Raw genomic sequence first — 22,486 nt, forward strand, 5'->3', positions numbered from 1 at the left:
TCCGAAGCCCGGTTCCAAACCCTGCAGAGCCAGTCTGTGCCCCCCTCCGCCCCCGAGGGGTCCCGTCCTGCCCCTCCCCTAACCTCCCGCCCCCGACAATATATTATCACTATGATGTGCAAGTAGATTTGCTCAGATCCCCCACGCTCCCAGCCCAAGCCCCGTCTGCACCTCGGACATTCTTGCCCACCCCACAGCGCCGCTAAGAGCAAAGCATGATGGGTAGTTAGTAGACAGGTAAGACACCCCGCAGCCCCACCCCCTCCCCCGTGCACCACCCCCCGTCTGCACTGCAGGCTGGAAGGACAGTCCTGGAGGGCGTGGGTCACTCCTCGCCCCCCTCCTCCTCGCGGTGGCGGTTGGAGACGGGAGCCTCTTCCGCCTCCTGCTGGTGGCGGGCGTAGTGATGGGGGCTGGGGCCCTCGGCGGGCAGGTTCTCCTCTGCGTTCAGGTAGACGTTGAACAGCGCCCCCTCGTGGCTCGGCTCCTTCCCGCAGGCCTGGCAGCTGCAGCGGAGGATCTTCTCCACCAGCTTGTCGACTCGGGGGATCTCGGCGTTGCCCGGGCAATCCAGCGTCACCTGGATCAGAGGAAGAGGAGGGGAGTGAGCGGGAGATAGTCCCCCTCCCCTCCAACACATACCCGCAGCCTGCTGCAGGGCAGGGCGGGGCACACAGCTCGGAGCCCACTCTGCCCCGTTCCAACTAGAAGCTCTTATGGGCAGGGACCCTTTGCATAACCCCGTGGTCAGCGTCCCATGTTCAGAGGCTGCACGGTTGTTACAGCTCCGAGCCTCAAGCTGTAGAGACTCGCAGCTCTGGAGGCCCCGGTTCAATCCCTGATGTTGGCCAAGGGAAGGGGGAGGGGATTGCATTTGTACAGCTCCTGGCACAGCGAGTCCCCAGCCAGGCACCACTGCAATAGAAATATCAAAGAAGAAGAAACTTGGCCGGCTCTTGCAAACACCACCCATTAGCTGGGCATTTAGAATCAGAGGCGGCTTTGGAAAGTTTTGCCCTAAGTCACCTGCCCCAAAGGCACCCAGTGAGTCAGCAGCAGAGCTCAGGACAGACCCTAGTTCTCCTGACTCCTGGCACCAGCTGGCTTTAGAGCCCCCGGATGCATTTAGTGATTCACATAGCACTGGGGGTGTCACTGAACCAGCACCGAACCCGCCTTGTTCCCAGGCTCACACGGCTAAATGGGGCGAGGCTTGGGGCAGGCGAGGGTGCAGAGACGTTGCTGGCGAGGAGAGCGGCAGGTGACTGGCAGATGGGACGTGGGAGGCTGTTTCAGGCATGGAAGAAGGCACAAAGCCACGAGTGGGAGATGGAGACAAAGGGAGCGATCAGAAGACAGGGCATGTGGGCGTGAGAGCAGAAATGAATAATGCATGGAGTCACGGGGGGGATGGCTCAGCAAACATTTATGTATTTATTAGTAGTATTATTCATAGCAATAGACTTGCCTTGACTAGCACTTTCCATCTAAGGATCACAGGGCACTTCAGAGGCATCAACAAATCACCCCGGGCCCATGACACAGGTGGGGAAACTGAGGCACAAAGCAGGCAGGACTAGAATCCGGGTCTCTCAGTTCCCAGGCCTGCACCTGAACTGCAAAGCCAGCCATCCCCAGATACTAACAGGGCCTTAGCACAGGAGGTGTTACTCACGATTTCCCACATGGACTGTGCGGGCATGCAGGAGTCACAGTGCACCAGGGACTCTGTAGACTGAGGGAAGGTGTTGGGGACGCTGTAGCTGAAGCACTGTCCCAAGCAGGCCCTGTGAAGTAAAGGCAGGAGTAAAGCCCATGGTGCTGAGCATTAGATGGGACTGGGAGCTTGATGCAAACCATGCACGAGACGCTCCCTGCCTAGGGCTCTGGTAGCAGGAGGTGCTTGCGGGAGGCGAGAGAGGCAGCAGGATCATGGTCTTCTACCAGGACAGGCTGGAGATAGGTGGCTAGAGAGGAAAGAGCCTAAAAGGGCTTCTCTCTGCAGCAGCTCAGCCCCATAACCAGAGCTGCTCCAGCTGCCTCTTGCAGTGATGAAGCAGGTGGCGTCTCGAGGCAGCATCCTTCTCCTCCTCCCCCTGAGAAGCTCCTCGCATGCCCTATAGTGAGCCAGCATCCGATGGGCCAGAGAAGCAGAGGTGGGGCTGAAGGACTTGGATGGAAGTGGTGGGGAGAGGAAGGAGGGTCCTTGTCTTGGCTTTCATATACTGGGACACATATGGCCTGCATGTTGACTCAAGGAGGCCACAGAGTGCCCCAGTTTAACAAGATACAGCTGCATTGCAATAAACACTTGTGTGCACACCACAGCCACTTGGGATGTCGGGGGGAGAACTCTGATTCTCATGCATCAAGAGCCCAGCTTGCCACTTGGGAAAAACCAATTGCAGTACAGGGCCAATGACACAGCTGAGCAGTTCCGAATCCATCCAGTAGAGGGCAGTGGTGTACACACAAAAGCCAGTTTGTTAGGTATCCTGATGTCAGTGAACAGAGCAGGACCCAGGAGCTGTGGCGTTGCTCCTGGACTCTCCCAGGAGAGGACCTCACCAGGGTGACTGTAGCTTGAAGTCACTTGCAAGAGAGTCGCCCTGCACTTTAAGTCTCTTAAGGGGGAAAATGAGGGCTTGAGTGCACAATTCCCTCAGTGTCTCCCTCTGACTCCAGCTTGGCGCGTGGTAACAACCTGTTCTAGGAACCTCCTCCTAGTTCTGGCTTTGCCCCCTGACCCATCAATTCCATACAACAGCCCCGTGTTGCTAAGTCCAGATGGTGCCAACTAGGGCCCTGATCCTACAATTGACTCAAAATCTTCTCCCTTAGCAGGGAGCCTGCGTCAGGCAAAGTCACCAACCTGAACAGTGAAGGAAACAAGGTGCATCTAGAGAAGCCCTGGCTGCATTGCAGCCTGCTCCCCCCGTACCTGTTCTGGATGGACTTAGACTCGCAGCCGCTGTGCCCCACAATCTGGGTGATGTTCTTCGCCTCGCACCATGCGCTCTTGTCTGGGAAAAGGGCCAGTTTGTTAATGGGGGGCGGCGCGGCCAGGATCACAGCTGGGAAGAGGGCAGCCACCAGGAACCGTAACATCATGGCCAGCTCCACCGAAACCCTAGAACTAGAATCCAGAGAGCAAAGCTTGAGCAGGTGGGAAAGTGACCCCCGTCCCCTCCCTCAGATCTCAAAGTGCCCTAGGAGCCTTCCTGCGCTAAACCCCACAAGCCCCCTGGGAGGGAGGAGCGCGTTAATACCTGTTTGCCTAGGTTCCTGTGGGCCCTGCCTCAGACTGTGGACCAGACGGTGAGCACTCGCCGATCCCACCCGCATGTGCCCTATAAATCAGGCCCTATACGATGCTGTAAGTGCTGGAGTCTGGTCCATCCTTCCTCTGCACTACTGCCCTCTCTGCAAGCCAGGCATTTATCCATCACAAGCCAGGTTAGAGGGACGTCAGGAGCAAATGGCAGGGCAGATGCTAGGGGTTGCTCCTGATGGGAGGGGGCCTGGGTGAATCATTCCCTTGGGCTTTATGGGGGACCAAACCCAGGTGCCACAATGTGTGGTGGAGAATAGGATGGACCACAGCAATGAAAGCCAAGCACCTCTTCCACCACCTACTGTCCTGAAAATGCACCCCCCTCCCACTGTCTGCTCCACAGATAGATCTGCTAGTGGAGAGGCCAAACTCCCCTCCAACGATCTCTCCCTCCACCTGGTGCATCCTCACAGAGGGGCATGCTGGGACTTGGCACTGCCCTACCATCTTGTCCTGCTGTGGAGACTGCAGCAGAGCCCAGTGCCACGGGGGTTGGGATGTCGGGGGGAGAACTCAGATTCTCATGCATCCAGAGCCCAGCTTGCCACTTGGGAAAAACCAATTGCAGTACAGGGCCAATGACACAGCTGAGCAGTTCTGAATCCATCCAGTAGAAGGCAGTGGTGTACACACAAAAGCCAGTTCATTACGGTATCCTGATGTCAGTGAACAGAGCAGGACCCAGGAGCTGTGGCGTTGCTCCTGGACTCTCCCAGGAGAGGACCTCATCAGGGTGGCTGCAGCCACGGACACAGTATAAAGTGTCATGTGTATGCCTCAGTATGACAACGGATCATTTCTTTAGCATGGCAGATAAGCCCCGGGGCTGCCCTGCCCTGAAGAACTTACAAGCCACACAGAAAATAGCAACAAGGGACCGAGATTTGCCCCTTTATTTCCTGTTTCCTTTCTCCTGCGTCCGCCCCCACCTTCCCCCGCCCCAAGCTTTTAACGCTCTATCATTATTCTCCTGCTGTGGGCACAGGGACTTGTTAAGCACGACTAGGTCCCCCACTGCGCAGAGTGGGGCTGGGTGGCACGGAAGGGGTTGGGATGACAGGATGCCCCTTCTCTCAGCAGCTGGCAGTCTGGGAGGCCAGAAACACCTTCGCAGACCCTGGCAAGCTGAGTGGGGAACGCAGAGATTCAACCACCGCCTAGGGAAGATGGGGGTTTGTATCTAGTGCATCACCTCTCTGGCTGCACACACGCTCCACACATTGCCATGAGAACTGGCCTAGCAGCCAGATCCGGCAGGCATGGCCCCTCACGCAGTGGAGAGATCTGAGCGCTTGCAGACCTGGCCCTGTTTGCACACCAGAGCTCTCTGCCACCCCCTGAACCATCAAGTCCCGATCCGAATGGGCCCAAAGGTTTCAAGGCTGAGTCCATCTCTAGGCAGCACTGACAGCAGCAGAGCTGGGGAGATGAGGGTCTCTCCTGTAAACCACTGAGCAGGGCTCCCTGTGCCCCGAGAACCCTTCACCTTTGGGTTGAGCAAGGGACCTGCAGGAGAGGCCACTCTATTCCATCGCCTCGTCACATTTCCCACCATAACCCTCTGCCCATTCAATGACAGACCGACTCAGGGCCAGCAGTTGATGCCTACCTGTCTTAATCCTTCCATCACTGCTCACAATGTGCCCGAATAAGAAGAAGAAAAAGCATCACAAGAAGAGGTTGAGCCACTGTCTAGGCCTTGGTCTAGAGACTAAGCACTTGCATTGCAAACCTCCCTCCTTCTTCCTAGTTAATATTCATGACAACATCCCTTTGCCGCTCTCTGTGGTCTCCAGCTGCCGGGCAATATTAATTATCCCGTGACTGTTTCACTCCCCTCCCTCTGGGACTAGCCAGCCACTTCTCTAGCCCCTCCTGCAGCTCTGGGTTGGGGGAAGTGTGCAGTGCATCAGTCTGTGTGTTTTCTATTCAGGGCCAGCGAGGAAATCGCCCATGGTCGTTCGTTGCCAGGGAGCAGAGAGCTCAGAAGTTAGAAGTGAAGAAACGTCTCTGACTCCTGGTGCTAAAAGCAGCCCGGCAGCCGGTGGGCAGCACCTAAGCAGCAGGCCAGAGCCTAGTGGTAACTGTCCTTTAGAGCTGCGAATGCTTCTTATTACAGCCCAGGGCCACATACACAGACAGCACAGGCCTCCGAGAGCTGCAGCATCAGGGCCAGGAATTCATCCCCTTTAGATCAGAAAGCGCACAGTGAATTATGGTGTAGGTGTGGCTGTTTTCTGCTTACAGACAGCGACCTTCCGCTGAGGAGCAAAGGGATCTCTCGCTATCGAGAGCCGCCTTCCGTACACGACCAGGTTTCCCTGCATGCAGCCTCAGGAACTCCATGCGTTTCCATTCCCAGAGCTTCTTCCCCCGTTGCCCCATCAGGGGAGCGGAGTTTGTCTCCTCCCCACTCCAAAGGGGTTGAAAGTTGTAAAATGGGTATTTAGATTGGGGGAGAGGGGGAACTTTTCCCAGTTCCTGCTACCTCCATTAAAAGACAAACCACAGTCACTGTTAACAAAGCCTCTTTCCATGGCTTCTTCCATTAGCTCAGAAACAAGATGCAACCAGTTCACTGGATGCAAAGAACGAAAGGCACAAGCTAGGGACTCCGAAATCACACTCTTGAACCCCCTCCAGCTTCATTTCCAGACTTCTCCAGCAGGTGTCGCTGCAGGGCAACACCAGGTAGTGGTTAGGAAACCTCAGGCTGCAGGCAAGGAAGCCAGGGAAATGACCAATCTTTATAATTTGTTTTTATGGAGCCATTCAAATTTAGTAATGAGTGGGGTGAGGTTTTCGATTTGCATTAACCACGAGGACTGGGACTCAGTCTGTGAATTGGAGGATTTCTGTAGAGTGGAGGTATAAAATTACCCTGCTACACTGATCAGCATCAAATGTTACTTGCACCAGACATATAATTTTTCCTTCTAGGCCACAAACACAGAATATATGAAGAGAGAGAGGCCTGGACCAAAGTGCCAGCTATTAACACCCCAATCACTGGCGAAAAGCAGGCTTCATGGAAATAAGAGATTTTTTTTCCCTTCAGAGGGTTTGGATGGAGTTGTGGCTGGAGTCAGACATTTGGACTACTTAAAATACTAGTTAGAAGCATTTGATTTGTTATTTCCATCTATTTATTTATCCAGTGCCTGATCCAAAACCCACATAGAAGCCAATGGAAAGAATCCCGCTGATTTACATGGATCCAGCCCTAAAAGGTTTGCTGGAAGCATATTTGCTGGGAACTCCAAAGAAATTACAGCCCAGTGTCAGAGGAGGCTCTGGATAAGAGAGTCCCAACCCTCTGCCCCTCCTCTTGTCATTCAGATAATCTGTTTGCAACTCTGCAGGGTGAAATGTACCAGATTAGAGTCCCCCCAGATGTTTTCTATAAAATACGATAATCTTATTTAGCAGCTCCTGTGACTCATGGATTCATACATTTTAAGGGACCCTTAGAACATCTGATCTGGCCTTCTGTATAACATAAGCCATAGGATTTCACCCAATTACCGCTGTATTGAGCCCAATAACTTGACTAGAGTTTATCTCCCAGAAAGGCACCCAGTCTTGATCCGAAGACATCGAGAGGTGGGCAGTCTGAACGCTGTCATCTCTCAGCCTCTCTGAAGGGGCGCTCAGCACCTCGGGCAATCAGCCCTTCGGCTGCAATTGATGAGGAGTTTCATTTATTTACTGTGCTAGCCGGGATGTAAAAAACATCATTGTTTTCTCATTGCCCTGATACATGATGCTTAAAACGCAGCTCCGGACGGGCAGACCTGTCTCTACAGCCCTCACTTGCAACAGCAGCCTTCATCGACATGCATTATCCCAGTGTTGTCAATGGAGCTCCTCAGGGGAAGAGTTTGCAGGCTCAGGGTGAGCTGCGTCAGGGATCTAGCCTTCTCACAGCTTCCACTGACATTTAAGAAGAGTTGGGCGGGGGCGGGGAGTTCTACGCAGGCTTACGGATCTGCCTGTGCAGATCTGATTGCAGAATCGGGGCTCCTGGGAGACCCAAAGAGCAGCACGCAGCTCCCCAAGGGGGTGTGTTAATATTTCCTCTGGGGTTGGCATGGCGCTTGCTTAGATATTCGAAAGAGAAAAGCGATTCCTTCTTTTCACAGATGGCTTCTCAGGCTCCCCTGCGCCCAGAGGCCAGTCCCAGCCTGCCCTGCGGTGAGGCAGAAAGCTCTGTCAGCACTTGAGGCCTGCGGGAGGGCAGGGCTCCTCCGTGAAATGATACTTCTGCTGCAGATCGGAACCTGTCCGTCATCACAGCTCCATCACCAGGGGTGTCCAGGATAATTCCACAGCACCTGGGCTCCTGCCTCACTCAGGGACTGAGTGAAAGACGAGCAGCGCTCCTGCTGAGCCAGTGCACAGACCCCAGCCCGGATTCAGGAAAGCACTTTAGCATGTGTTGAAGTCCAGTCCTTCCCTGTACAGGGAGGGATGCATTCTCGCCCCGGGGCCCCTAACAGCACAGCAAACGGTCTCATTTGGAGAGGCCTAGTCAGCTAGCAGGGGGATTCTCTACAAGCGATTTCCTTGCCCAGATCAAGGGCCCAGTTCTGGATAGTGCAAAGCGCCCTCAGATCCCATTGATTCACTGGCAAAAGCATCAAACCCATAGCCCTTGAACGGGCCATGTTCACATGGTGTTTTAATTTGTTAGGCATGAGTTGAGGCCCCAGTCCCAAGCTTCTAGTGAGCACTGGGGCTGACTCTAATGTGTAGGAAAATATACTACACGCGGGAGTTAGGGACTGGAGCTGGGGCTGAAAACCAGCCCAACATGTAATTGTGGCATGTCTGCATCTGGTATAGCTCAAGCCAGTCATGCGAACAGAGCTGCCACTAAACCCACTCATCCGACGGCAGCCACCGGCTGGGAGACAAAAGCGCCGTGTTCCTTCTTACCCTGGGCCTGGAGGGGTGGAGAGGAAGGAAGACGAGGCACCGCAGCAGGTTAACAATCTTCTTATTAAATAAAGACATTGAGCACATTCCTCCGTGACAAGCTAAATTACATGTTCCAGCCCCTGAAGAAACAAGCGTGTTCCTAGCAGCGCTGACCCCTGGTCTGCCAGAGAGCGAGACGGCACTTCCCCGCACACAGGGATTCTTTCTCCTCTCCACACAGGGCCACATTTTTCCCTCCGAGGCAAACCTTTTTCAAGCAGAAAGTTCAGCTCGGTTCCAGCAAAGCTCTCAGAGACCGTGAAGGTTCCCCCTCCTCCTCCTCCCTCTCTTCAGGGCACCACAATCTCCACTTCCCCCCTGGACCGGTCTCCGTCCTTTGCAGTCGCTTCGGCAACGCAGCACATTTCTTCTCCTTTTGGGGCCAGACTCTGACCTCACTCATTCAGTTGCAAATGAGCAACTCCACCGCAATCCATAGGGACAGGCCACTCCCTGCGGGATCAGACGCAAGCCCATAATGGAGAAGAATTCCAAGGAGCGTCTTTCCAGCAGGAAGATGCTGTATTAAGCAATACCTCTGGCATCCACTGTATTTCACCCCCAATCTACCAAGCAGGCCGGAAGGCACGGTCAGTTCATCTGGCACAGTGTGCTGAAACCAGATAAAACCACATTTGCTCAATTACAACCCAACTCCCTAATCCTTTCCCAGAGAGTTACAGGGGAAAGAGTCATCCAACAAGCAGGCGTCTGATCCCAGCGCATCCCGGCCTAAAGAGCCCAGCAGCCGCTCGGCACAATCGCAGCTGCGTTCTCATGACGAAAGGACCGAAAGCAGCTTTCGCTCCTGATTGTCCTGTAACAACATTGCCACTTTCCATCCAGCAGCCCAATCCCGGCTGTCTGACCCGAGCACTTTGTAGGGCTCAAGAGAGCCTTTGTGTGAGGCTAGTTAGATCAATAAACCTTCCAGGGCCACTTCAATCAGCACAGAGTGAGAACGGCACCGATACAGAGACCGAAGAGGAGCACGTCCGGGAAAGAACCAGGTGGCCAAAGGGACGAATGGCACGACAGGCGAGTCATTGCTGTTGTTATCCCATAGACTCACGGGGAACATTACAATGGCTTCCATTCATTGCAATGGGCTCGTTTAGCAATGGCACATTCTCTCGCGAATGCTCAAGATTCCCTCCTCCTCTCCCCGCCTTCCCCAGACTAGCCTCCCCAAAGAGTCAATGGAGCTGGTTTGGAGGAGCTGCTATTGCCCCCCTGAGTGCATTTGGGGGTTCCCTCTGCAACATGACCTCACTGAACCCCCAAATGTAGGGCAGTGCCTTAAGGCAGCCTCTAGCCACATACATGTAATGTGACTGAAGATGTGGGGTGTTCCTACCTCCAGCTGTCACTCAAATTCCCGATCAGAACGTAGGGGAGTTAGGGAGAGTGCATCTCTGACCCTCCAGCCTTTCCTGCACACATGCGGCTGAACCGCGATCCTTCACACTTTCCAGCTGACAAAGATAGGATCAAATCACCTCGGAGATGAAGCACCTTCAAGATCAGCCCAAAGCAAAGGAGAGTGGCAAAGTTATAAGCAAACGAATCTGAAGGGAAGTGGGAGCTAGAATTAGAGAATTAAAGCACACTTTTCTTGGCGTTTTTGTCCATTAACTTTCTGCCCTCATGTTTGCTTCCCTTTTGTGCCTGACAATGGTGAGTGTTTGTTCACCTGTGTTTCCCTTACCCACAAGCAGATGCAGAAGATGAATCTGAAGTTTGCACATTTGAATTCTCCATGGAAAACAGAGACAATTTCAGTGAAGAATCCGAAACATGCATTTAACCTATTTGACTGAGAATGACTCTGAGGCAATAAAGCACCAGCTGATTACAGACGGGTTGAGGGTGAGTGAGGGCAAAATTTTCAGAGGTGATTTTGGATGCCAAACTTGAGCCCAATTACCAGAGTTGCTGAGCACGCATCACTCCAGTTGAAGTCAATGGGAAATGCGGGGACTCAGCATCTCTGAAAATCCCGCTCCAGGTGTCTCAAACTGGCATCCAAAACCGATGCGCCTAAAGTCTACGGCCTCTTTTGAAAATGTTGGCTGGAGCAGCTTTATAAGACAAACACGTTACTAAATCTCAGTGAACTATAGTATTACAGCGGTTTTCATTGGAGGAGCTCATAAGTTACACGGGTTAGCTCAGTCTCACTACCCCCAGGAAATTCAAGTCATGATACAGATGGGGAAACTGAGGCAGAAACCCATAAGGTCAACCTTTTTGGAAGTGTGCATGAACTTCTGGCCACCTGCAAATTTGGAGATCTGTGCGCGTGCACTCTTGCACTGACACTTTTAAGGCCTAACAGATATACCCCAAAGCTGGGCCAATGACAGAACTGGAAAAAGGACCCAGAATTCCTGACTCCTGGTTTCCTGCTCTAGCCACTAACTCATCCCTACTATCCTAAATTCAGCATTTAACATTCACATGAAGTGTGAAATATTCAACTGCTGGCAGCTAACCGAGGGCACCCCCTTCTGTATTTCAGGGATCACACTGGGATTCAATTACCCAAGTGCTCACCTTGGCATCTAAGAGCAGACCGGAATGCTTAGGTTTGAAAACTGGCCTCTCAGTCAGTGGGTTAACGCAGCTTAGGTCCCATCTACAAACACCTCCACGTCAAGGGAGCATGTTACAGCACATTCGCCCTCGGAGCCAGCTGAAGCACAATCCCATTTTGCAGCATGCTGTAGATGGGACCCGGCATGTCTGCAGACGGGTGCTGAAGCCTTGGGCGTGCTCTGGAGAGTGGGTTGGGTACATGGGAGTCCACCGGGGCTAGACACTCACATCGCATCAGCACACCCAGAAAGGAAGAGCTGCGTTACTCAGGCCAGGTTGCAGTCTGCCTGGGTAAGACAATCTGGGAGGATACTAGTCTGGTCTGGGCCCAAAGCGCTGCATGGAGCTGAGAGAAGCAGGACTGGTCTTCTGCTCCCCAGGCTAGTGGGAGCTGCACACGCTGCAGAGACAAAGTCCTGGGCACAGGGAATGTTTCACATCAAAACCTCCCCGGCAGATATGGACGCCGTGTTATCCGGCTCCTGAGGGAGTCGCGGCCAGGTGGTGGCCATAACAATGTGGGACCACCCCACCCACGGCTCCACGCTGCTCCTCTGGCAGCACCCTCAGGAGCCAGGCTGGCAACTTCCAAGCACCCTTTGCAGAATTCCCCTCACTGAAGGGTTACGGGCATGGAGCCCAAACCAACTGTGCCTCAAGCACCAGTAACTTAAGCCCAGATATTCAGTGCCTCAGAGAGCATCTCCTCCTCTCCCATCCTACACCCCTGAGATCCCTGCAGGGCCCTCAAGAAAGCAGTGCCAAGGAGGCAATTCTCCCCTCCCTCAGCAGCATCCCCTCCACCCATGGAAGCATATGGGACAACGAGGGCCCTAACATCAGCTGAGGGCTGACCAGTGGACTGACCACCGAGGCTGCATTCCCACCCCCCAGCCCGCAGCTGTTCCGAGCCATCTGGAAATCAAACACTTGTGGAAAATGAAAAAAATCTCGTACATTTTTACCCTCTTTTTCCATAGGGAATTTTACACCAAAATATCAGACAACCTAGCAAGTGGGCAGAACAGTTTACGATAAAATCTATTTATATCTGTTTATCTTATTCAAACCCTTGTGATTTTGCCAAATATATAAAAACAGGGACACAGGCAAGTTGTGAATAAGGCCACACATGGACACAGACGCGGACACACACCTGGCATCCTGGGGTTCTGGGGGCCTAACAAACACCTGGGCTTTATAAACATTACTTAATGAAGACTCTGTCCATGGGGAGGTCCAATCATGCCAGGGGCTGAGTGCCCTCATTTCCCCCTGCCTTCAGTGAGAGTCAAGTCTGCTTTGCAGCTCACAGCACCACGAAGGGTGCTGGCAACAGCTTAAATGTATTTAGCAAGTGCGCGTTAAAATCTAAGGGGCCCGATCCTTCAAACCCTTACTCACCCAAGCCATCTGCGTTCACGTTGATTTGAATGGGATTTCTCCCATGCGTCCTTTTAAAAGCATTACACTCTTCACAAAAAAAGCCTGAGCTGATTATCACCCGGTTATAGGAAGGACTTTCTAGCAACCGCACTATTTTAAAAAAAATTCTGTTCTGTTTCCACAATTGATTAGCCACTCCAGGTCACTGACCCACTATATTCTTCAGTCATTTTTATATATAGGAAAAGTTACCCACGCTTTCCTCCTAGGGAGGGATCTTTCCAAGGAGCCCGGTACCCGATTTACAAGTGCTCAGTACCCATCAGATTGCACTGAGTCCTCTTGTGACATTTATGGACAGATTTTTGAAAGAGCTCCACATCCAATACTCTGAGCTGTTTGAAAATCTGATCACTTACTTCGGTACCTAAACAGAAGCAAACTTCTTTGAAAATCTGGCCCGTTAACAATTGGAAGAAACACGTATATGCTTCAGAAAGCTCAAGAGTGTGGTTCCTCTTAAATAAGGGACTTTATTCATGCAGTGCTTCCTGGTGATTACAGAGAGCTGCACTTTAAAAAAATCCCAAGTCAAATAATATTCATTTACTTACCCAGACAAAACAAGGGCAAGTTTCACACCATTCTGAGCATACAACATTTTTAAATGAAAGCTGACAAAACTGAAAGGCTTTCTAATACTTTAAACAAAAATTGAAACCAGTGGAATTTACTTGAAAATTTGCATTTTTTCATTTAAAAGAATCTGCTTTTCACTAAAACGTAGTTAATTTTTTACTTTTTGAACTCTGTCGCAGAAAAATGCCAACGGTAAAAGTTTTTAGGAGACCAATTCTTGCCGATCCCACACTTGTTTTTGCAAGCCTCCAATTAACTTGATAAATGTCACAATGAAATAGACAGGGGAGAGGGTTATACATGAAATGTCTTGAAATAACTCTTAGGGGTAGCGAGACAGACAAGTGCTTAACCCAGCACAGAAATCCAATTTGAGCTGGGACCTATGGTCTTGCTCTACTGAGCTGCAGAAGATTGGAAGGAAATTTAAAAAAAAAAAAAAATCTAACTTGAGGAAGGTCTATTTCTTTTTTAAAAAAATTCACCCCCCAAAATAATCTTTGAAACAGGATGGGTGTTGTGTCGTTTCTCACTTTGGAGCTGGTTGGTTGTAATCCTCTGGAACCCAGAAGAGAGTAAGTGTTATCCCTCTGCAAGTTTCCTTAACATATTCATTCCCACCCACAAGAGCTTGGGAAGTTCATAGCAATAAAGCAGATATGGAGGAAAATGGTGTATTCTAGGCAGAATTTTCAGAAAAAACTCAGGACTCACAATTTGGCCAGATTTTCAGAAGAGCTCAATACATCGAGTGGCTCTTGAAAACCTGGCCCCCCCATTGCGTCTGCTGAGCACTTGATAAACTAGCTTCATGCATCTGCAGAAAACAGCTCCGAAGCCCACTGAAGTCATTGGAAAGACTTCGATTGACTTTGGATCAGACTCGAATAGGCAGATGGTGGGAAAAGCACAAGTAACTGCCTACCCGCAGTGTGAGGGGTGCCATTTACAATTTGTGGTTAACACAAACCATTCATAATTCATTTTAATTTCTAATTTTCTTCCAAACTAAATATGATCAAAGTCAGTAAATTGTATCAACCTGTGACACAAAAATATTTTCTTTTCTCCCCGCCCATCTCTGAGATTTTTTCTTCTTCCGACACCTGTTCCATTAAGAGAGCTCTGTTGTCCTAGGAAACGATGGTGGTAATCCTGCTACCACTGACTTCAATGGAAATGAGGCGAGATCTTGTGTTTGAGACATAGAAAATGTACTCGTTACTGCCTCAAACACCAGGCTGGCAACAGCGGAGGTTGGGAGCTGGGTTTGGTAGCATCAGGGTGCATTAACAATGTGGACAGGGATGCGTGTAATGCCTGCTACAGAGCCTTTATAGAGGGGTTTAGTCCGTAGCATGGCGTGAAACCCTAAACCTCTTTAGGTTTCTACACTGGGAAGCAACGGGCATTTTTAAACACAGCTGCTAGCATCATTTCAGCTGGAGCGTGGCAAAGGCCAAGCTCACACGTATAGACCCGAATCAGGGCTAACTTCCTCTTGTATTTTTACCTTGATCGGAGAGACTCATTTTCCCAAGGAACAATTCAAACCCTGACTGCTGCAAAGTGAAAAATGAAGGATGAAGCTGGTGCTACATTTTGGGGTTGGCTGGGATTGTCAAAGGAGCACAAGGGAATTAGATGCCCAAATCGCAAAGCACTTTGCAAAGGCGGGTAAGTATTATTATCCCCCATATTCCAGAGCTGCGACTCCACTGACCACTCCAAGCAAATTCCTTTCCCCCTGAATCCTTAATCCAGGGCTTGCTCACTAACAATACATCAATTACCCTATTGTGTCTCCACAAAGCACCTGGCTCAGCAGGAAGCTCACCCTGTGGTAGCATTTCTCATCACGCCGTCCTTACTGAAGTTACAGGCCCCTCTTGTCTGTGCCACACTGACAGCAGTTTTCAGGAGAGCTGGGGGTACAATCCAAACCACCTTCAGGAATGCTCTTGAAATTAATTTGCTTTCACACTAGAGCTTGATTTGTAACAGGACATCCATCTAGCTAACAGTTGGGATTTTCACTCCTCACACGGCCCAGTTCTACTCTCGCTTACAACCTCGGAAATCTGGAGCGAGTTACTCCAGATTTGCACTGGTGTAACTGAGACTGGAATCTGGCACAACGTATTCATGCTCAAAACAAGCACAACTGGAATTCGATCACACCCTTTTTTTTTTTTTTTTTAAATAAGTAACTGCACTGGGATTTTTTTTAAATTGAAATAGACACAGTTTAACGCCATTTTCAAGTCAGAGACGGACGTGGTCTCTGATGCAGAGTACAGATGCCTTTAGCTGGGTCAGCCATTTATTACAGCTCTTATATAAAGGATTGATTCAACTAGACACTGAACACCTGCTGCTCACTCATGGTGGGTTCTCTCAGGATCAGCTCCGAGCTGCAGGGAGGAGGGGAAGGGGTTGACAGAGGAAGGAATTTGGGGCTAAAGGTCTGGACCTTTCAAAGTCTCGGGATCATTCATCCCTTCCCAACAACCAGGGCAATATTCTGACTCCACCGAAGTGGGCAAAACTCCCATTGACTTCAGTGGGGCCAAGATTTCACCCTCGGTCTTTGTTATTTGCCTTTTCAGCTGTGGGAAATGCCGGTGACACTGAATTAGCGTTAGGTACAATGATTTGGTATTCATTGTAATATCCCTGGTACGGATTATAAAAAATATTTGGCATTGGTATGAAGGCCTGGGGATTTCTATAGGATTCCCAGGGTAAATTAGCAGCCCGAGCATCTCAGCCTGAGTGGAATTTTCAAGCGTTACCAAAAAGGGCCCTGAGGCCTGATCCCACAGTTGTGACTCAGGCAAAACTCTCCCCACTCCCTATCCGCCAGATTGGGCCTATTGACTACAGTGCGATCGGGAACAAACCCACATGTAAACCTCTTCCAAGCTGAGCAAGTCGTCTTACTGCCACGGCCATCGGAGCGAGAGGTTTCTCCTCACACACGATGAAAAGGCTAAAGACACACGTTAGAACGCAGCCAAATCGAGGGCCCGATCCCACAGTCTTTCCCAAGGCCAAATTCCAAAGGATTTCAAGGGGAATTTTGTGCCAACAAGATCAGGCCCATGATCTGCAGCTGGTGTAAATCAGTGGAGCTCTTTTGAAGTCCATGGAGCTGATTCACACCACCAGAGGGGCTGTCCCAGACTAATTCTAACACTAAAAGCCAATCTCCACTTAGCTGGTAAGGGAGAGAAACAAAGGTCTGAGGAAGATGGCAAACAGCAATGCGTGGCAGTGCTAATGGAAAGCCCAGAAGGACTAGCTCCTAGTCCCAGCTGCTGTGTATAAATCCCACTGGACTCAACCCTCAGAAGAATCACAACCTAACAAGTGAATATAGGATAAAGGGCCCAATCCTGCATGAGTTCAAGCACTCTCCCCTCCCAGTGACTTCACTGGGAACTGGGAGCACTCAGCACCTCATGGGAGCACCTCAACACCTTGCAGAATTGGACCCCTGGACCTTGGGGTTGAGAGACTTTAGGGGCCTGATGCTGCCCCGATTGAAATCACTGGAAGTTCTGTAAACTGACTTCAAAAGGAGCAGGAACAGGCCCTAGAAATGTGCAAGTTTCAAGTTCTGATTTAAAAGGACTATGGTTCTGGGCCCAATCCTGCACTCCTTGTGCACCCAAAACTTTCATCGACTTCAGTAGGGGCTTTGGTTGCACAAGGAATACAGAATTGGGCCCTCAAGAAGCATAACTAACCCACCCGAGCCCCCCGCAACATCATGAATTACCAAACTGGACTCCACGACACAGGGTCAAGCCCCGATCCGTGCCCTTCCTTGGGGGTATTTGCAAGCATGTAAGATTCTCTACATTTAAGCTGAATTCCATTTCCCGTCCTGAAGTTTTAAGATTTGGGGCAAACCTCTCTCATCCAGATGGGAAACGGCATTACAAAAAGGTTAGATTGTACGCAATTTATTTTGAGTTGGTTGGAAAATTCCAAATAATACATAACTCTTTGTCTAAATATATAGGGTGAAATGCTGGCCCCAGTGAAGTTTGCAGGAGCTTTGCAGTTGACTTCAATGGGGCCAAGATTTCACGCATGGAATCTATACGGTAAAGAGATCCGGCCCCAATCCTGTGAACACTTAACATGTGTGTAATTTTTTTTCACATGAAATAATTCCACTGAAGTTGATGAGAGTACTCATGTAAGCAAAACCTACACATATGGCCATGCGTTTACAGGATAAGAATCTACATATAGTTAAGAGGATGATATTCTTGTAAGCTAAATATGTTAGCAGACATGTTAAAGTGTAAGGAGTTGTCTAGGTCAACTTTTATAAAGCATGAAAATAAAGTACAGCAAATTCTGTCCTTGAAATATATCACTAAAATCACAACTGAACTATCATTATATATGGAAGATGTGGAAATTATGTCTGTAACAAATTAATAGTATTATAAATATTTATAAGGCACCTATCGAATATGAAATTTATGTTTATTATCATTATTAATTATTATTATTATTAGCTACGATTACCATAGGAAATAGGTATATGTATAACATATGCATTCATTTGTAAATGCTTGTATAATATTTCAATGGGTTTAAAAGAAATAGTCACTGTATTTGTCAGGTGTGTGTATATGTAAAAGCAGTACAATATGTGTAATTAACAGAAATACAATGTTTGTAGGTAAGGTTACCCTAAGATCATTTTCTTTCCAGTAGGAACATTTCCTTTCATTATTTCCCCCAAACTATTACATTTTTCTGATACTCCAATTAATCAATGCACTTTTGGTTAAATATCCCTCCCCTACCCTTTCTTATCTACATCCAAAGAATATGAAAATTGATCAGAAAATCTGCATACCAAAAATGTGCAAGTGATACAAAATTAAACTGCTTCTAATGGGGGGGGTTGTTTTGTTTTTTCTTTACCTTTTGGGGGGCGGGAAGGACGGGGGGGGTGTGTGGAAATATTTTAATGATTTCAAAGCATATCTCCTGAAGTCTTCCTCATCTGTAACTGATTTCTGTTTGTGGCAATTTCTCATCCTTCAAGCCATGAATCACTTTGGGGAAAGAAGGGGTGGGGAGAAGAAGCAAAAATCTGGTCTTGATAAATTGGGAAGAAAATGCAGGTTTATTTTTTATTTAATTCAGAGAAGAAGAAGAAAAGTTTTGAAATTGCAACAACGTCTAGCAGTTCACAACTTTATGTGGACGAAAAGTGCTTTTGGAGGGGGTGGTTACTTACCATGAAGTAGATTGAAGGAAAATCCCATAAGGTCCTTGGCTAGAAACTCTGAGGAAAGCCAGCAGATCGATACAGATCACTCTCCGAGGACAGAAATTTCAGATTGCCCCAGCAAATCAGCTACTAAAAAGAACTGGGATCTTCCCTCAATCGCCACAGAAAAGGGGGGGGGAAAAACAAGGAGCAAGCCGAGCTCAACACCTCAGATCTGTATCCTCTCCAAATAGGGAAATCAAGGGGGAGAAAAAATATCTGCCCCCTCTAGAAGTTTATAACATCCTCATCCCCAACAGCAACAGCCTCCTGGACTGCAGGGAATCCAGAGGGACTGAGAAGGGCCAAATCCTCGCAAACCCAGAAGTGCAGAAACTTCCTCCACCACCAGCCAACAGGTAGGAAAGGAGCAAAAAAGAATTATGAATAATAACAAGCGGCTGAGAGCCTGGGTGAGATCCTCAGTCAGGCAACAGAATCCAAAAGGTGCAGAAGGTCCAAGCCCATCCAAACTGAATTTCAAAAAGGGGAGGGGAGGGGGCGAAAGGGGAAAAAAAAAAAAAAAAAAAAAAAAATCAGAGGAGTCCCAGTTCAATAGCGGGAAAGGCAAGGGCTGGGCTGGAAAGGCTGCAGAACCCCTCCAGCCAAAACCCAAACCCCAGTAGAGAAAAGTGATGGGGCTTGGGAAGCTCAGCCTGGGACTGGAAGGATCCAGCCCCTCCAAAGCATCTTCTCCCAAAGACTCCCGGAGAAATGCCAAAAAGGCCAGGAAGCCCCCAGCAAATGGCAAACTCCACTCTAGTGCAGAGAGCTCTCTATCCCCTCCTGGCTAGGCTCAGAATGGAGACAGCTGCACTGCACAGGAAAATCACAATCAGTCTGTCTCTCTCTCTCTCACACACACACACAAGCAGAGCAATTCCAGGCTGCCTTCAGTAAGGAAAGGGGCTTGACTCTGAGAGGATCTGATTATATTGTACTAGACAGGAATGAGCAAGCAGGGACAGGAAAGATTTAAAGTGCCCTCAGCCCAATTTCTTAGAGGTTTACGCTTCTCTCTCGCTCGCTCCTCTGCAGCTCACCCTGGAGAGGGGCCAGCTATAGCTAAGCTACAGGGCCAGAGATCATCTGAACACTCCAAAAAACACTGAGAGGGTGCGTTGGTGGTGGTGGTTTTAATTTGACCTCCAACTATTTGTTTTTAATTTGTAGCGATCCCCAGCCACCGCCTCTGTCCACCCCCGGCCCCCCTTTTCCGAACCTGCTCTTCCCTGACCTCCAGCCGGAGATTGCTAACGCCGATCCAGTCCTTTATTCATGTTCCTCTCCCTAGCCACCACTCAGACTCGCTAGCTCCAGCAAGGAGAAGAGACCCCTCTAAGGAGGAGGGTGGTGTAGATAACTGACGGGCCCAGTTTTTCAATGTGTCCGGGGTGTTAGGGATCCAGGCGACTTGATCCAGTGGTTAATTAGTAAGGATTTAAAAATAAAAGTTTGGAAGGAGTATAAACCGCCCTGCTTTGAGGCAGCATAAACCATCCTCTCTACCTGGTGGGGGTGAGGAAGAAACTTCCCTTATAGAGGTAGGTCATTTCATAGCTGCCTATTCCACCTCCCTTGGAGGCATCTGGTGTTGGCCACTGTCAGAGACAGGATATTGGACTAGATGGACTGCTGACCTGATCCACTATGGCAATTCCTACGGTCCTAATTCTCTGGGAGCATCATAAGGGATCCCTGCCAATGAGATCGTGAGAGCCTCCTCATGGACCTCTTTGCACTTGGCACCATTTTATGGTTAGCTGAGGAGATGGCCTTGGCTTCTTACGGTACAATCAAGAGTAGGATCTGGTATGTCCTTTCTCTGTGCACTGTGTCTTGCCAATGCAGGTGGATAGACTCCGGCCTGGGCTCCACCTAAAACTTAGGTCGACCTCACTACATTGCTCACACCCTAAGACAGAGGTGGCCAACCTGTGGCTCCGGAGCCACATGCGGCTCTTCAGAAGTTAATATGCGGCTCCTTGTATTGGCACCGACTCCAGGGCTGGAGCTACAGGCGCCAACTTTCCAATGTGCCGGGGGGTGCTCACTGCTCAACCCCTGGCTCTGCCACAGGCCCTGCCCCCTCTCCACCCCTTCCCGCCCCATCCCCTGAGCCTGCCGTGCCCTCGCTCCTCCCCCTCCCCCCCAGAGCCTCCTGCACGCCACGAAACAGCTGATCGGGGAGGGAAGGGGAGGTGCTGATCGGCAGGGCTACCGGTGGGTGGGAGGCCCTAGGAGCGGGTGGGGGGGCTGATGGGGGGCTGCTGACGTATTACTGTGGCTCTTTGGCAATGTACATTGGTAAATTCTGGCTCCTTCTCAGGCTCAAGTTGGCCACCCTTGCCCTAAGAGACGTAGTTAAGCTGACCTAAGCCCCGGTGTAGACACTGCTAGGTCGACAAAAGAATTCTTCTGGTGACTAGTCACCACCTCTCGGGGGGGTGGATTTATTACAGTGACGGAAAACCCCCTCCCGTCACTACAGCAGGTGTCTACACAACAGTGCTACAGCGGCGTAGCTGCAGCTGAGCTGCTCCAGCACTTGTAGTATAGACAGACCCTCAGTGATCTGAAAAGGTGTTTTCTCTGGCTAATGTCTAGGATTCCCTTCATTTAGGTAACACCCACATGATTTAATGACAATACTTTGCCTTTGTAAGGCACCTTTCCCTGGGGGATCTGCAAATGCTTTGCACACATCAATTAATGAAGTCTGACACACTGGGGGCTCTTGTTATCATTATTCTTATCTTTTATAGGGAGAAAAGGAGGTACACAGAGGCTAAGTGACTTGCCTAAAATAACCCAGCAAGTAGGTAGCAGAGATGGTAATAGAAGTCAGTCACTGCAGCTGTACCCGCTGGGAAATAAGAAGCATCTTCCTGTTTTTGCCTACACACAGCTTTGATGGACTTGGTCTGACAATCAGTTTTCAATGCTAGTTTTTAGATGTCAATAAATTTTACTGAGACTTTGCAACCTATTTAGGGTTGCCAATTGTGCCTGGATGAATTCCTGGAGGTTTCCTCACATGACAATCCGGGAGGGTTGGCAACCTAAACCTAGTAAGAGTAGTCGTTCTATGGTCTTAATGTTCTCTTATCTTTGTGCTTACACCATGCCCATCACTGTGGTACCTGATTGGTGGTAGGCATGTAGGATCATGGTTAGCTGTACAGATGTATTAGGAACTCTACATGGAAAATTTTGGTTGCGATGAAGCCTGTTGCTGGGTTGCTGCCCATTCATGGTCTTAGCTTTGTTTTATCATTAACCCTGTAACCGGAGTTCAGACCTGAGGTTAACACAGGGGAAAGGGAGGCAGGAGTTCTGGATGCCGTTGCCAGCTCTGCTAGTGCTATCTACTTGCTCGGTTATTTTAGGCAAGTCACTTACGCGCCCTATACACCTCCTCCAAATGCACCCAAACGACATGGAGTTGTTTTTAGTTTGCTCTGTTGGATTATGAAGCATTAAAATAGTTCACTCTGTTGTTTGCAGTGTTTGGAAAGCAGGGGGGTAGCACCCAGCTGGGACAAGAGTGCTAGCCGTTCAAATAAAAGTAACATGAAGAATTTCAAGAACGACAGATCGAGATACCTATAGTCAATGCTAGAAGAGATTGTCACAAAAATGCTGCTGATAAAAAGAACTGATTTAGTAGCCAAAGGGAATACAGTAAATTTGGGGTAAGGCATTCAGCATAGTGCCACATCAACGTACAATGTTGGCTAGATCCCAAATTGATAAGAATACCATAGCACTGATGTAAAATTATCTGATGGAAAGATTATGGAGAGGCATTAATAGTTAGAACCTCAAATAGAAGGACTGTAGTACCTGGGGTCCCAATAGGGCACCATACTGTGACCCATGCAATTTAATATTTTCAGGATGAAGTCTTATAGGGGAGATTTTCGAAAGCTCCCAAGTGCGCTAAATCCTTTAGAGGCTTTTGAAAATCTCCTTCTAAATCAGCACTGACCAAACACTAACATGCCAGCATAACCAAATTCAGTGGGGTAGCAAATGCACAAAACAACAGCACTTACATTGCAAAATGCTCTGAAAAAATTGAAACTGCAGGCAACATGATGAGATTTAATACTACTTCAAAGATACTAAAAAACTTTGATTAAAACAATTAAGGCTCCTAAAGGCAAATAATACCCAACTCAGTACCATGAAAACCAGAGTAAAGTCATCCAACTACAGACCTCATCTCCTCACACACACCC

The 22,486-nt window shown here is 49.4% G+C and overlaps 1 protein-coding gene across 2 annotated transcripts; it reads right to left on the minus strand.

Annotated features, from left to right (window-relative positions):
* Positions 1-263: 263 nt before the first annotated feature.
* On the minus strand, positions 264-18,737 carry LOC112118836 (neuroblastoma suppressor of tumorigenicity 1). Of its 2 annotated transcripts, none has more exons than XM_024217284.2 (4): positions 18,210-18,737; positions 2,942-3,136; positions 1,676-1,787; positions 264-580 (listed from the first exon to the last, which is right to left on the minus strand). In XM_024217284.2, the coding sequence occupies exons 2-4, from the start codon at positions 3,109-3,111 to the stop codon at positions 326-328; spliced, it is 537 nt and encodes a 178-aa protein (XP_024073052.1). In that variant the 5' UTR covers positions 3,112-3,136; positions 18,210-18,737; the 3' UTR covers positions 264-325. The 2 variants fall into 2 exon arrangements, with proteins under 2 accessions (XP_024073052.1, XP_024073053.1); XM_024217285.2 differs by lacking the exon at positions 18,210-18,737 and adding an exon at positions 4,944-5,025.
* Between the last annotated feature and the right edge of the window lie 3,749 nt (positions 18,738-22,486).

Source organism: Terrapene carolina, unplaced genomic scaffold, assembly GCF_002925995.2.
Source record: "Terrapene carolina triunguis isolate 2854851 unplaced genomic scaffold, T_m_triunguis-2.0 Scaffold714, whole genome shotgun sequence".
Lineage (NCBI taxonomy): Eukaryota > Metazoa > Chordata > Testudines > Emydidae > Terrapene > Terrapene triunguis.

What these genes read in the sequence shown, in the direction of transcription:
- LOC112118836 (XM_024217284.2), bottom strand. Translation starts at nt 3,111, where the DNA reads ATGATGTTACGGTTCCTGGTGGCTGCCCTCTTCCCAGCTGTGATCCTG. An exon ending in TCTAAGTCCATCCAGAACAG is followed by an intron (nt 1,788 to 2,941) that starts GTACGGGGGGAG and finishes TTTACTTCACAG; the next exon opens with GGCCTGCTTGGGACAGTGCT. An exon ending in CACAGTCCATGTGGGAAATC is followed by an intron (nt 581 to 1,675) that starts GTGAGTAACACC and finishes CCTCTGATCCAG; the next exon opens with GTGACGCTGGATTGCCCGGG.